The sequence below is a fragment of the Hemiscyllium ocellatum genome, chromosome 2 (assembly GCF_020745735.1).
Source record: "Hemiscyllium ocellatum isolate sHemOce1 chromosome 2, sHemOce1.pat.X.cur, whole genome shotgun sequence".
NCBI lineage: Eukaryota > Metazoa > Chordata > Chondrichthyes > Orectolobiformes > Hemiscylliidae > Hemiscyllium > Hemiscyllium ocellatum.
Genome location: NC_083402.1, coordinates 83053058 through 83069079, shown reverse-complemented (window position 1 = coordinate 83069079; position 16022 = coordinate 83053058). Strand labels below are relative to the sequence as shown.

At 39.1% G+C, this 16022-nt stretch overlaps 1 protein-coding gene across 2 annotated transcripts in view; it reads left to right on the top strand.

The window, feature by feature from the left end:
* Positions 1–16022, top strand: part of LOC132823891 (guanine nucleotide-binding protein subunit alpha-14) — a 156757-nt gene that overhangs the window by 133092 nt on the left and 7643 nt on the right. For both annotated transcript variants that reach the window (XM_060838003.1, XM_060837994.1), the window contains exons 4-6: positions 3717–3845; positions 9258–9387; positions 14326–14479. In XM_060838003.1, the coding sequence (XP_060693986.1) occupies positions 3717–3845; positions 9258–9387; positions 14326–14479 (413 nt within the window). The remainder of the gene's footprint in view (positions 1–3716; positions 3846–9257; positions 9388–14325; positions 14480–16022) is intronic.

Below are 16022 nucleotides of genomic sequence, written 5' to 3'. Positions count from 1 at the left end.
GTGGGCTGCACCTTTCAGAGATGTTTTTGTTTTGAGGGTTGTGAAGCTGTGGGATTATTTATCTCACAGGTTGTTGAGAGTTGGTCATTAAGTATCTGTAGTCTAATTGAATGACAGAATAGTCAGTCGTACAGCACAGAAAGGATCCTTTCAGCCCATTGAGTCTCCATTGACCTATCTATATGTTGAATTTAGATTTAGATTAGATTAGATTTAGATTACTTACAGTGTGGAAACGGGCCCTTCGGCCCAACAAGTCCACACCGACCCGCCGGAGCACAACCCACCCGTTCCCCTACATTTACCCCTTTACCTAACACCACGGACAATTTAGCATGGTCAATTCACCTGACCTACACATCTTTGGACTGTGGGAGGAAACCCACGCAGACACGGGGAGAATGTGCAAACTCCACACAGTCAGTCGCCTGAGTTGGGAATTGAACCCGGGTCTCTAGCGCTGTGAGGCAGCAGTACTAACCACTGTGCCATCGTGCCGCCCACTTTCCAGCACTTGATCCATTACCTGAACGTTGTGAATATTTGAAGTGTTCATTCATATACTTTTTAAAGGTTGTGAGCTTTATCAATGACTACTCTCCCAGATGGTGTATTGCAGATTCTTATCACTGTCTGAATGAAGAAAGTTTTGTCAAATCCTTTCTGTCCCCTCTTTTTATTAAATCATTGATTAATGGGCACAGCTGCTTTCTACCCACACTGTCAATGCCCCTCCTAATTGTACATACCTAAATCTCATTCCATCTCGATCTTCTCTAAAGAAACTGACCTGGGGTTATGCAGTCTATCCTCATTGCTAAAATATTCCAACCCAGGCAACATCCTGGTGAATCTCTTCTGCACCCCCTGCACATCCATCTGTAATCACATCCTTCCTATCGTGTTGCAATCAGAGTTGTACACAGTTGTGGGTTAACCAGTTTTGTACATCTCCTACATAGCCTTCTGCTCTTATGACCTACGTGTGACTGGAAGCTGTATTCTGTTAACCTGTTTAGGGATCTGTGGACAAGCACCTCAGTATTCCACTGTTCTCTGAGCTTTCTAGCATCCTCCCCTTCACTGAATAGTCTCTTGTGGTGGTGTTTCTTTCAAATTGTATCACCTCGTTCGTGTCAGGGTTTAATTTAATTTGCCTATCTGATCAATCTCCTATATCCTCCTGTAATTTAAGACCTTCTTCACTATCAGTCATTCAGCCAATCTTCATGTAAATGTTATACCGCCACCCTCTGTCTCCTACCAGGAACCTAATTTTGGATCTATTTTGCCAAATTACTCTGGCTGTCATGTGCTTTTACCTTTATCCACCTCCCATGTGGGACCTTATCAAAGGCTTTATTGAAATCCATATGAGCTACATCAACTGCACTACCTTAATCTAAACACTTGGACCCATCCTTGCAAATTTGTTAGGTGTGACCTTTTTTTGACAAAGCCATGCCTGTCCAAGTGGCGATTAATACTCTCCTTTGGAATTATCTCCAGCGGTTTCCCTACTCTGGTTGAATGGCCACCTGCTGTTCATAGGTCTTAGGGTGGTCTTATTGTAGTTGTTGCACCATAGGCACATCAGCTTTAACTACCTAAATTCATTGTTTGGAATTACCTCCTTACTCCCTCTTTCTTTTGAAGTGCTCCTTCAAACTACGTGTTGACAACTTCTGTGTGTGTGTAATATCTCCTTATATCTCTTTGTCAAGTTTGTTAATCCCCCTGTGAATTGCCTTAGGACATTTTCTGACATTAAAGTGCTACATATGTGCAAGTTGTTTCTTTAAAAATAAATTAAATGTCATCTTGACATGTTGTACACTTGTGAAAACAAGCTCTTTATCTCAAGTTGACTTAATCTGTCTAAACCCCAATTTATTTCCTTGATTTAACATTGACAAAGACATATATTGTTATAGGCAGCCATTATGGAAAAAGTATTAAAGCAATTGAGCATATACAGTGCAGACTTGTCAGAGTGATAACAGCAATGGAAAGCTGTAGCTATGAGAAACTGCTATATTCCATGGGAGCAGAGGCACATCGTGCATTGAAAAGTATAGCAGCGTGGATTGAAAATATGTTTGTGAAGATGAAACAAAAGTGTCAGTGTTTGGTTCATATTATTCTCTGTATCTATATTTGTAGAGGTGATTTGAATTGTGGTTTTGAGGGAAGGGAATGACAGTGTTAAAATGTCTTCCTTATATGAAAGAAAGAAAATAGAGAGCCCTAGTCTGGTGAGCACTTATTACTTGGATTTATCAATATAGTAATAGGAAATTATAGCTTGGGGCAAATTGGAATTGTTTCCATTGGAACTGAGAGACCCTGACTATATTTAATTGATACTTTCAAAGTGATGTAGGGTTTTGAAAACTATTTTCTCTGTTTCACTAATGAGGGATAACTCATTTAGAAATATTATTGTAAATAACAAGAGTTTCATGGATTTTGATGTAGTGATTGATTAGAATTTCAAATACTTTACTGTTAAAATTTCTTCAATAAAGGAGAGACGTAAGTCAATGAGATGAAAGCAAAACAGTGTTGTTAGCTTGAACTGTTCTAGTCAAGAGCCAACAGTGGGCTTGCGCCTCTTTTGTTTTGGAGCCCTCAATGGTTATTCATAACTTTTACTTTTCTTTTATCAATCTTGGTGGTTTGGAGCTATGAACTGAGAACTGTGAGCTGAAGATGACTTCTGGATTGTGGGTAAAGCTGGTTAAAAGAAAAACCGAGCTGAGGCATGTCCTGGAAGTTGATTACAGGTTGGTTCCTGATCAAAAAGTTCTGCAGACACTTTATCACCAAGAAAAAGCATTGTTCTGACAGATAGCAGAAGTTGGCTCTTGAGGTCAGTCCATGGTTCCGGCAAGTCTGGCAAAGACTTTGTGCTGAGAAAGATGGCAGATGCTGAATAGTAATTTGGACATGGAGGATATGGTTAAGCTGTCAGGGAGTGATCATAGATTGAATTGTGTTTTGGATATGAAGAAAGAATCTGGTTGTTTGTGCTATAGTGCACCAAGATTTGAAAGCTCCCAGTCTAACCTCTCTATGACACCCTTTCTGAGTGACTGTAAAGGTGACCCTGATCAACATACTCAAAGTCAACCATCATCTATCACTATGGAACAACATATCATGAAAACCACTTAAGTAATCTGCCAGTTTTGTTATTTCTTTTACTCCTTTAAGTGTTTATCTGTCTGTCTATTGTGTGAATGCCCTGAAAAAAACCTGCTAGGTAAGTATAGACCAATTAGATTACTTTGCTGTTTAACTTTTGCCGTGCTCAAGTTACTATATTGATAATAAATTGCTAAGTCTTTGATTTGCATATTAAACAAATGTTTGGAATTAATTATTCATTTAGTTGGTTATTCAAAAGTCTGGTTAGGAAACATTGGGGTCAACTTTGAGGGTTTTATTTTGAAGGCTTTAATTTTACTGTTGCAAATAGAGAAGTAGACAGACTGATTTGGTTTAATCATCTCCGTAACTCCGCTATAAGGTTTTGTTTCTATGGGATTTTGTCACATTTCAGGAACTAGACTAACCAGAAACTATTAAATATGTTTGTCTTTGGCAACTATTGGTATGCATCAGTTTTAATTCTGCTTTTCTTAAACATTGATGCAATGAATTATGTTGAAGGGTTTGTAATTTGCTGTTATTGATCTGTTTTCATTTTCCAGCTATCTTAGTGACGTAGACCGCATTAGTTCACCAATATATATACCAACTCAGCAAGACGTACTGCGTGTCAGAGTACCAACAACTGGAATAATTGAATATCCTTTTGATTTGGAGAACATAATCTTCAGGTATTGAAACTGAATAGTTAGAAATGGATTTTTCATTTTAATGTGAGAAAGCTCCATGTCAATTTCACATGAATCAAAACATAATATCTATGCAAAAATGGAGACTCATTTACATCGCTCGTTCAGGGAACACAGTTTGAGAAACACATAGCACTAACATGGCTATTGTATTTACCACAAGCTCAAATTAATACTAAATCCCAAGTCAGTCAGCATTCTGATAACTGAAATGCAATGACTGACTAACCAGCTTCGAACCTTTCTGGATTCTAATGTTTGACTTTGTGATTTCATGAACTCATGATTTACTCCATGTGCACTTTTTGAGAACACACTGGCAATATTTTTATGTATGAATATGTGCATCAACCTTAATTTATGGTGTAGTAGCCACATTTACAATCCAGCAGGTGTTAATATAAAAGTCTAGGAATCTAAAGGACAGTTCTCTAAATATTGTGATTTGAAAGATTTTTTTATGTATTTAAAGCCACAGCCCTATTTTATTAAATGTGCACTTCTGTAAGCAAATCTGAAAAAGAAGAGAATAAGGTTCCTCAAATACTACCTTTGTCATTGTCATTGAGACAATGATTTCCTATCCATCAAAATAAGTAAGTCCTGCCTCCGATTGGAGATAGTAGTTAAGTTAGTTTCATTTTAGGTAGTTGTGGATTTTCCAGCGTAGGTATTTATAAACTTAGTTTCTTCTTTTTTCAAGCAGTGACATAGTTTCTTTTTTTTGGCTGAGACTTAGTGAACAATGGATCAGTGCATTGTAAATTATTTATGTTCTCTAGTTGCACTTGAAAGAAATACTTCCATTTGTAAACTACCTGAAAGACCTTGCCTAGTAAGTCCGCCTGGGCGCAAGAGGTTTGTGTATAAAATAGAAAACCTGACTCTTGAGTGTGTCCCAGTATAAAGGCATCGACTGCAAATACTTGAAATTCACCTTCTGTTGTTAAGCGCGAGCATACACAGAAAGAGCTCGGACCTGCTCTGTCATTAAATATGATCATGGCTGATCTCATTGCTCCACATTCCCAATTATGTCTGATAACCTTTAGCACCCTTGCTGAGCAACCTCCTATCTTAAAGATGTTTCCACTGCCTTTTGAGGAAGGGCATTTCAAAGATTCATGACCTTCTGTGAGGAAAAAAAACTTTACCTATCTCTTAAATGGATGATCCCTTATTTTTATATGGTGATCTTTAATTCAAAACTACCTCAAGTGGAAGCATCCTTACCACATCTGCTCTGTCAGGACCCCTCAGGATCTTGATTGTTTCAGTCAAGTTGCCTGTTACACCTCTAAACTCCAGCAGGTACAAGCTGAGCCTGCCCAACCTTTTCTTATGTATGATAATCCACTCATTCCAGGCTTTAGGCTAGTCAACCTGTCTGAACTGCTTCCAAGATGCTTGAATTCTTTCTTAAATAAACGAGACAGTGTTATATATAGTGGTCCAGATGTGGTCTCCCCAGTGCTCTGTGAGATTGAAGCATGACCTCCCACCTTGTATTGCATTCTACTCTGAATAAACAATAACATTCTCTTAGCTGTCATTATTCTTTGTTAAACCTTTGCAGTAACCTTGTGTAATTTATGCACAGGGTCACCCAGATCTATTGTATCTCCAAATTCTGTAATCTCTCACCATTTGGATTATATGCTTTATTTCTATTCTTTTTTGCGAAATGGACAGTTTCACATTTCCCTTTGTCAGATCTTTGTCCACTCACTTATAACCCATCTGTATCTGGTGTTGTAATGCCCTCTACACAACTGGCTTTCCTAGCTATCCTTGTGTCACAAGCAAATGTAGCAGCCATAATTTTGATTCCTTTCACAAAGTAATTTTTATAAATTGTAAGAATTTGAGGTCCCAGCACTAGTCCTTGTGGCACACCAGACATCATGTCATACCAACTGGAAAATGACCATTTAAGTCTACACTTGGCTTGCAGTTAGCCAGCCAAATTTCATGTCAATATGTTACACCCTACACCATGGACTTCTGTTTCTCACCAAATCTTTATGGCACCTTGTTAAATGCCTTCTGAATCCAAGTACAGAACATGCACCAATTTCCCTTTTATTCAAAGCACATGTTACTTCCTCAAGGAGCTCCAATTAATTTGGTAAACATGATTTTTCTTTCTGAATACCATGCTGACCCTCTGCATGATTTCCTTGAAACTCTGAATGCCCCTGCCATAATATCTTTGATAATAAAATAGTCCTTTAGCTTCCTGCTTTGAGCGTATCCTTTTTTTTGAATAAAGATGTTACATCCACCCTTTCCAATCCAGTGGAACCTTCCCCCTAATCTATGGAGTATTGGAAAATTATTACCAATGCATCAACTGTCTCATGAGCCATTTCATCTTAGTTTTTTTTGAGAAATATTGTTTCACAGATCCATATCCATATGTTGAATTGTTGCAAAAAACTACTTTCAGAGACATACAAAGGTTTTATTGTAGTTTAGTTCCACTTTCCCCTTCTGGATCCTTTCCTTGTCTGAAAATCAACATTCCAGTGGGGAAGAACCCTTTTTTGAAACCATGATTTGGAGATGCCGGTGTTGGACTGGGGTGTACAATGTTAAAAATCACACAACACCAGGTTATAATTCAACAGGTTTAATTGGAAGCACAGTAACTTTCGGAGCATCGCTCCTTCATCAGGTGATAGTGGAGGGCTCAATCCTAACACAATTTATAGCAAAAACTTAGTGTGATGTAACTGAAATTATACATTGAAAAATTGATAGTCTGTTAAATCTTTCATCTGTTTGAATACCATGATAGTTTCACTTCTTTCATGTGTAAATCACAAAACTTTTTATTAAAAAGTTGCATTCTTGGGTTAGCTGTTAACAAATGCACATTCTCCCCGTGTCTGCGTGGGTTTCCTCCGGGTGCTCCGGTTTCCTCCCACAGTCCAAAGATGTGCGGGTTAGGTGAATTGGCCATGCTAAATTGCCCGTAGTGTTAGGTAAGGGGTAAATGTAGGGGTATGGGTGGGTTGCGCTTCGGCGGGTCGGTGTGGACTTGTTGGGCCAAAGGGCCTGTTTCTACACTGTAAGTAATCTAATCTAATCTAATGGTGATAGCTAGAAAATATGTTGAAGGTATTAGCCCCCTGTGTTCTCTGTCTATGCCATGATGTTTAGATTGATTCTAATCTAAAAAGTGAGATAATGGGGTTTTACATAAATTCATGCAGTTTTTGAGCAAAGTACAATGTAACCCTGCAAGTATAAATTCACCCCACAAAATGTGTGTGTGTGTGTGTGTGTCTGTCTGTCTGTCTGGGTTGGGGGGGTGAGAGTGTCTGTGTAGTGAATGTAGAGTGTCTTACGTCTGTGAGGGAGTGCATGTTTGTAAGGGTGTGTGTGGGTGTGTTTGTGCGCACACAGGCACTCCTATACACACATACACACGGACACCCACACCTACAGACATACACACTCCCACACTCTCACATGCACAGACTTCACAGACTTAAGACACTCTACACTCACTACACACACACACACTCTTTCTCACACTCCCAACCCCCAACCCAGACAGACACGCACACACAGACAGACAAAGACCCACATGCGCACACATATTTTGATGGGGTGAATTTGTACTTTCAGGGTTACATTGTACTTTGCGCAAAGACTGCAGGCATTCATGTAGAACTCTGTTATCTCATTTTTTAGGATTAGAATCATTAAAACATCATGGCATAGACAGAGACACGGGGGGCTAATACCTTCAACATATTGTCTATCACCCAAGAATGTAACTTTTTACTAAAAAGTTTTGTGACAATGTTTCCATTGGTGAAAGAAGTGAAACTATCATGGCATTCAAACAGATGCAAGACTTAACGATCAATTTTTCAGTGTATAATTTCAGTAACATCACTCTGTAAATTTTTACTATAAATTCTGTGTGTTAGGATGGAGCCCTCCACTACCACTTGATGAAGGAGCGTCGCTCCGAAAGCTAGTGTGCTTCCAATTAAATCTGTTGGACTATAACCTGGTGGTGTGTGATTTTTAACTTTTTAAAACCAATCTGTCTTGATATGTTCTGGCTCAATGGTAAGAACACAACACTATATGAAGAGCCTCTCTCAAAACCTAGCTGTCTTTTGTTATCAGTACTTTTTTTTAAAAAAAAAAGTAGCAGGTGGGATTTGAAACAGAGCCTTCTAGCCCAGACGTAGGAACAGTGCCCCTCAAATGGAGCCCTCTGGATCAGGGAAAGCCATACCACAATGCCACAAGAGGCCCCAATATTGTTAATTGAGCTGTTTAAAGACATTGCCAAATCACCTATTTTACAAATTAAAAGGTCTTATCCTATTTCAAACCTGAGGAATTGAATTTACCTTAACTGCTTTGTTTAAACTCCCACTTAGATTATGAGATATTTAAAGGTTGTTTAAAAAGTTGGACTTTACAAATGCCAGCGCAACATTTAACACACTTCACTGGTGGAGCTGATTCTTAATAAAACTAAGAATGAAGGTAGTTGTTTCTGTTTTCTGTTTAAACTACTATATCCCATTGTCTGTCTGCTGGTGGTCTCTCTCTCACTCTCTCTCTGATCAGATATCTTAAATTGAACCAGTCTCATTTGCCAGCATTTAGACCATATCATTCTAAATCCTTTCCATTCATGTACCCATCCAGATGTCTTTTAAATGTTGTAATTGTACCAGCCTCCACATGCTCTGGCAGCTCATTCCATACATGTGTCACCCTCTGCATGAAAATGTTGCCCCATAGGTCCCTTTTAAATCTTTCGTTCCCACCTTAAACCTATGCCCTCTAGTTTTGGACTCCCCTATCCTGGAAAAAAGATCTAGGTTATTCACCCTTTCCATGTCCCTCATGATTTTATAAATATCTCTCCGGTTGCCCCTCAGTCTATTCAGTCTCTCCCTAAAGCTCAAATGCTCCAATCCTGGCAACATCCTTGTAAATCTTTTCTGCACCCTGTCAAGTTTAACAACATCTTTCTATAGCCAGGAGACCAGAATTGCATGCAGTATTCCAAAAGTGGTCTAACCAATGTCCAGTACAGCTGCAACATGACGTTCCAAATTCTACATTCAATGCAGTGACCAACAGAGGCGAGCATACCAAATGCAGCCTTCAGTACCCTGTCTACTAGGGACTCCACTTTCAAGGAAATATGAGCCTGCACTCAAGTCTTTTTGTTTGGTAACACTTCGCAGGATCCTACCATTAACTGTATAAGTCTTGCCCTGATTTGCCTTCCCAAAATGCAGGACCTCACATTTATCTAAATTAAATTCCATTGTGTTTGTAGTTTACATATTCAATGTTTGAACATTCAATACTATTGAGTTTGAATTTTTTTTTTGCTTTACTTTGTAGGATGGTAGATGTTGGAGGTCAGAGATCTGAACGAAGAAAATGGATTCATTGTTTTGAGAATGTCACCTCAATCATTTTCTTAGTTGCACTAAGTGAATATGATCAGGTTCTGGCTGAATGTGATAATGAGGTAATTATTTTTTGGCAATCGTATGATAGGATTGTCAACAAGATCCAACTTTTACTGAAGACTTGTACTTTTTAAAAAAAAGTGTTAGAAATTCCTAAAGTCACAAAAAATGGAGGAAATTTCTGAAGTTAATTATTTTCCTGGATCTTGTGTAGCATTGGCATTATCAAAAACAGAGGCACTTATCGTAGCTTTGCACTGATTGTAAAGAATAACCAGTGCCATATTCCTCAATTTACACACATTTTCCTGTCATTTCGTCTGTTTTTAAAAAAACGTTTCCGTGTTCAGTCAGTTTTTTTTGCTGAATGAGTCTCTGTCCTGATGCTGAAATTTCTGAAAGGAAATGTTTTACAATGCAATTAATGACCTGGATGAAACACATAGTAAAGAAAGCTTAAATATTAAGTTTATGTTCTTCCATGTAACGATGAAACTTAATTTGCCTCGTTTATGAACCTTCTTTTTGTGCTATGTATTTCGCTCGGATTATTGATAGTACTGTGAAAAAAAGTAACACTGCTGCCTCACAGTGTCAGGGACCTGGGTTCAATTCCAGTCTCTGGCGACTATCGGAGTGGAATTTACATGCTCACCCCGTGTCTCTGTGGGCTTACTCCAGATGCCCTGGTTTCCTTCCACATTCCAAAGATGTGCACGTTAGGAGAACTGGCCATGCTAAATTGCCAATAGTGTCCAGGTTAGGTGGATTAGCCACGAGAAATGCAGACTAACAGGGCGATGGAAGGGATGAGAGTCTGGGAGGGATGCTCCGAGGAGAGCCAGTGTGCACTTAGTGGGCCAAATGGCCTGTTTCTACACTGTAGGGATTCTATGATTGAAAGAATTAGTTTCCTTTCAGAACTTGTCACAAAAATTAATTTCAATCAAATAACAGCAATGCAGTAAATAATTGACAATGAAAATAATATCAGATAAATGAAATGGAGTCTGAGTAAGGCTAAGTGGTCTGACTGTTGTACATTTCCTGTAATTGAAACAATTCATATCAAGTGAAATCCAAAGTTGTTTTTCTTTGAATGTGAGCTTCATTTATTTATTCTAGTTAAATACCAATGTAAAAGTTGTAGATTCTGGTTCCAGTTCACTATAATACTGCATACAAAGGGCTTGGATTTTGACTGGATTTGGTGGATAGTGGGATTTGGGGAATTTCTTGATTTGCTTCATCTTCAAATGATGTGATATTTTTTCTGGAGCCGCGGAGTGGGATCAATGTGGGATAGGCTGTGCCTTACCCTTGGGTACAGAGCAGGAGCTGGTGAGTGAGGAGTTGAAAAGGTTACTCTGGTTGTCCAGGACTTTGTCCCAGTCATTTCTGGAAGCAGTAAGCCCTGTAGCCACATGCCCATACATAACAATCTATGTTAACCGAAGGTCCCACTGCATGATTTTGCTGGTTTATGCTCCAGTGCCATTGTAGTGCCAAGTTGTAACCTAATCACAATTTCCCCGTATACCCTCCATACCAATTCACCTTATACCCACCATGAGGAATCTCAGAAACCATGCTGAGAAGAAATAAAGTTCTCAATATCTATTATTCCTTTTTATTCATTTGTGACACATACAGGTTATGCTGACTGGGTCAGCATTTATTGCATTTCCCTGTTGTCCTTGAGAAGGTAGTGATGAGCTGTCACCTTGAACTGTTACAGTGCATGTACTGGTGGTAGACCCTCAATGCCTTAAGGGAGTTAATTCTGAGGATTTGACCCAGCAGCAGGGAAGGAATGGTGATCTATTTCCAAGTCAGTAAGATGAGTGGTTTGGATGGGAAACTTGCATTTGGTGGTGCTCTAATGTATCTGCTGTCCTTGTCCCTCAAAAAATATTTTTTAAAAAACTCATTCATGAATGCCTGTTCAAAGCACATAAATTCCCTCCAGACTTAATTAATAATCCCACATCAAATCTTTTAATGACCTCTCTGAGCTGTCAATCAATATATAAACAAGAACACCCATTTCCCCTCCACAGTGATGATCGGTTATGGAAAGCAGTCAAATATTCACAATGTTAGAATGAAAGCACTTGTGGTTCTGTCAACGAACAACTATTAAAACAGTTAGAACTGATTTTTATCTGCTCAGGCAGGTTTATGTTAATTTTAAAGGGCTGAACACTTAAATAACTTGGCAACATGATAGTTTGACAGACTGTACCCACTTTTTCACTCAGAATAATGATTGTTTGGAGTACCCTTAAAAGGGCTAAGGAAACTCAGTTAATGAGTGTGTTCATAATAGAGATTGAAAGGGCTTTTCGTATTGATAACATCAAGGAATACTATCATCACATCATCTAGAGTGATGGATCAAATGTGGACTTAATGTGCTCCTGTTCCTGATACATGCAATTATTGATCATTCCTATTTGTTCTTAAGGTGATGCTGTGCAACTTGATTTTCATTGCTGCCCTCCATCTGATGTAGGTATACCCATAACAGTGACGGACAAACCATAGACCAGTGTTAAAAAAAGGACGCATTTATAATCATCTTCAGGCAGAAGTATCAAGTGGATGATTCAGCTTGTCATCATTAGTAGGTCACCACATCACATACATCGGTCTTTAACCAATTTGATTCATTCCATGTGATATCAAGAAAAGGCTTGAGACACCGAGACAGCAACTTTTTCAGTGATTGATAACTAGCCATTTTCCTGCAAAACTATTCTATTACAGCTACATCACTGACCTATGCACGACAATGTGGAAAATTGCCCAGGTAAGTTTTTCATAAAAAGCAGGATAAATCCAATTTGGTCAATTACAGCCCCACTGGTTCTTTCTCAATCAACAGCAAATGAATGGAAGGTATTATCCTAGCAAGTGCCATCAAGAGAAACTTGGTCGGCATGTACAAATTGGACTAAAGGGTCAGATTCCATGTTGTATGACTCGATGACTGTACAGCATATTGTGTACATCAAGGTTCAACAATTATAGCCCCAGCATTGCTCTGGGGTTTTCCCAGGGTAGTGTCCTTAGCCAAACCATCTTGAGTTGGTTCATCAATGATATCAGCATAAGCTCTGAAATGGAATTGATGACAGTTGCACAAGGCTCAATACCATCTACAACTTCTCAGTTACTGAAGCAATCTGTGTCCTTATGGCCAACATTGAGGCCTGGGCTGCTGAATGGCCAGTAATCTTTATGCCACACAATTTGCAAAGAAATGACCATCTCAAATGAGAGGTTCTAAACATTTCTCTTTAATATTCAACAGTTTTAGCACCACAGAATTTTCCAAAATCAACATCCATTGATTAGGTTAGCATTCACCAAAAACCTGATTAGAAGAACCACATAAATACTCCAGCTACACGAACGCATCAGAGGTGAGAAATTCTCTTAAATGCAATGCACCTCGATACTCCCTTAAGCCTGTCCACCATCTGCAAGGCACTTATCAGGAAATATGGTAGAATACTCCTTGCATGAAGGAGTGTCTCCTCAACAACAGTGAAGATGCTCAAAACCCAAAACAAATGATTAATCTGCATTCCAGTAAATATTTGGAACATTCAATCTCTCCACCACCAAAGCAGATGGCAATGGCATGTACCATCTACAAGGTACAATGTAGCAAATCACCAAGTTTCCTTCAACAGTATTGATCAAACTAGCAACCTCCACTATGTAGAGACATAAGGATAGCAGTCTCATGGAAACACCAACTGCAAGTCTCCCTTCCAGTGTCAACACTAGCCTGTCTTCCAGTTACATTATGTTCACTTCAGTGAGTAAAACTCCTGGAACTCCCTCCCTGAAAGTGTCATGGGTATACCTACATCAGATGGAGAGCAGCAATGAAAATCAAGTTGCACAGCATCACCTTAAGAACAAATAGGTGCCTTATGATATGACTGTGTCAGACTGTCATTTGAATAGATTTTTTAACAGCTTTCTAAATTTTGGCTGATGTACCCAAGTTTCTGGTCTCCCTCCTAATGAAGGATGTTGTGAAACTTGCAAGGGTTTAGAAATGATTTGCAAGGATGTTGTCAGGGTAGGAGGGTTTGAGCTGTAGGGAGAGGCTGAATAGGCTGGGGCTGTTTCCCCTGGAATGGTGGAGCCTGAGGGGTGACCTTATACAGGTTTATAAAATCATGAGGGGCATGGATAGGGTAAAAAGACAAGGTCTTTTTCCTGGAGTGGAGTAATCCAGAACTAGAGGACATGGGTTTAAGGGTGTGAAGGGTAACATTTAAAAGGGACACAAGGAGCAAATGTTTCATGCAGAGGGTGGTACGTTTGTGGAATGAGCTACCAGAAGAAGTGATGGAGGCTGGTGCAATTACAGCATTTAAAAATATTTGGATGGGTATATGAATAAGAAGGGTTTGGAGGGACATGGGCCAAATGCTGGCAAATGGGACTAGATTAATTTAGGATACCTGGTTGGCATGGACAAGTTGGACTGAAGGGTCTGTTTCTGTGCTGTACAGCTCTATGATTCTATGTGGAAATTTTGAAAGAGTGGTTAGGCTGGCTCTGCCACTAACTGATACCTAAGTTAATGCTATGTGGTCCGCCCTAGTTTTATTCCTTTTTTTTACTGTTTTCTTTTCCGATAGAACGGAATTAACTTATTTGGCTGTTGGCAGTGCCACTTTAAGTTCTTCTTTGTAATCACTGGCACGGTAAACCACTGAAGAATTAGTTTGCTTATTGACATCGTCAAAGATGGAAAAATATTCACCAGTAGAACACCCCAATTAAAAACATTTTAGAAATAATGCCACCTGCATTATCTGCTCTATATAAAACTGGGCAGAATTCTTGCCTTATACAGAATCATCTTTCCAAGGTAACTTTGTTACAATGCATCCCAGAGGCAATGGTTTTCTCTGTTGGTTATCTGCTGTTATCTGTTTAATGTAAAAGTGTTTTATATTTTGGTTTAGAATCGGATGGAGGAGAGCAAGGCATTATTTAAGACAATTATCACCTATCCCTGGTTTCATAGTTCCTCAGTCATTCTCTTCCTAAACAAGAAGGATCTTCTGGAAGAAAAAATCATGTATTCTCATTTAGTCGATTATTTTCCAGAATATAATGGTGAGTGTTTTATGGAAATTTGATCTATTTCAAATCATAATTGCTAGCTATTAATAAATGGCTTTAATGTATTTTCCTTGTTGGTTAAACAATGAAATCAAATATAATGGAGACCTTGGAGTGCAGAAAGTGGAATTGCAGGTAGATAGGATAGTGAAGAAGGCATTTGGTATGCTTTCGTTTATTGGTCAGTATTGAGTACAGGAGTTGGGAGGTCATATTGCAGCTGTACAGGACATTGGTTCAGCCACTGTTGGAATATTGTGGGCAATTCTGGCCTCCTTCCTATTGGAAGGATGTTGTGAATCTTGAAAGGGTTCAGCAAAGATTTTACAAGGATGTAGCCAGGGTTGGAGGATTTGAACTATAGGGAGAGGCTGAATAGGCTGGGGTGTCGGAGGATGAGGGGTGACCTTTATAGAGGTTATAAAATCATGAGGGGCATGGATAGAGTAAATGGACAAAGTCTTTTCCCTGGGGTGGGACAGTCCAGAACTAGAGGGCATAGGTTTAGGGTGAGAAGGGAAAGATATAAAAGAAACTTAGGGGGCAAGGTTTTCATGTGTATGGAATGAGCTGCTAGAGGAAGTGGTAGTACAATTGCAACATCCAATAGGAAGGGTATGGAGGGATATGGGTTGCGTGCTGGGAGGTGGGACTAGATTGGGTTGGGATATCTGATCAGGATGGATGAGTTGGACCGAAGGATCTATATCTGTGCTGTATATTTCTAGGATTCTATTTAATTAAATTATTTCTGTTGGAAAATAGTGAAGTGTCAAGATTGCAATAAGTGTCTACATTTATTCCCACAATACTTGTACTATGACCGAGAGAGAAATTCAGTTTATACACCTGCAAGTATTTTAGTTTTGTTTTCTTTTATAAGATATCCCTGTAGTTGTCCTGTAATTGCTCTCGGGTGAGGGTGGGATGTGGTTGAGTCAGAGGTTAAACGGCAAGTGATTTGAAATGAAATCTGACAACTTCTGGTGTTAATAGAGCTAGGATGAGTGACCAATAATTATTTTTCTCACGGGAAGTCCAGAAAGGCTGAATAAATTAGCATCTTTACTTGTGGGGATTGAAGAGCAGGAGAGTCTTGTAAAGGCCGAGCAAGCTACCATCTAAATCAACTTGACAATCTTTCTCTCTGCTCCAATGTTGTATTTCTTCCAAAAGACTTCCAGACTATTAATCAATGTTGTGTGGATGGAAATATCATGATGGGTAGGTGGGCGAGGGGGCGGTGTTGAGGGAGGAAATAAGGTGTTTAACTTCTGTAGGATATTTAGATTTTGCCAATGTCAGAATAGTCTACTTGCATTCCGTTTGAGATTCAGGCCTTAATTTTTAGGTGCAGTAACTCAACTAATTTCTCTACTTAATTGGTCTGGATGATTATTAAGAGCTTCTTGTATTCCACCTGGTCCTGATTCAATTATAGCCAACCTTTTTCAGTATTAATCTTGCTGAGCAGGGTGATCTGCAATAGAGAAGGGCAAGGAGAACTATCAAATGGCCTCTTTTTGCGCTGTGTGAC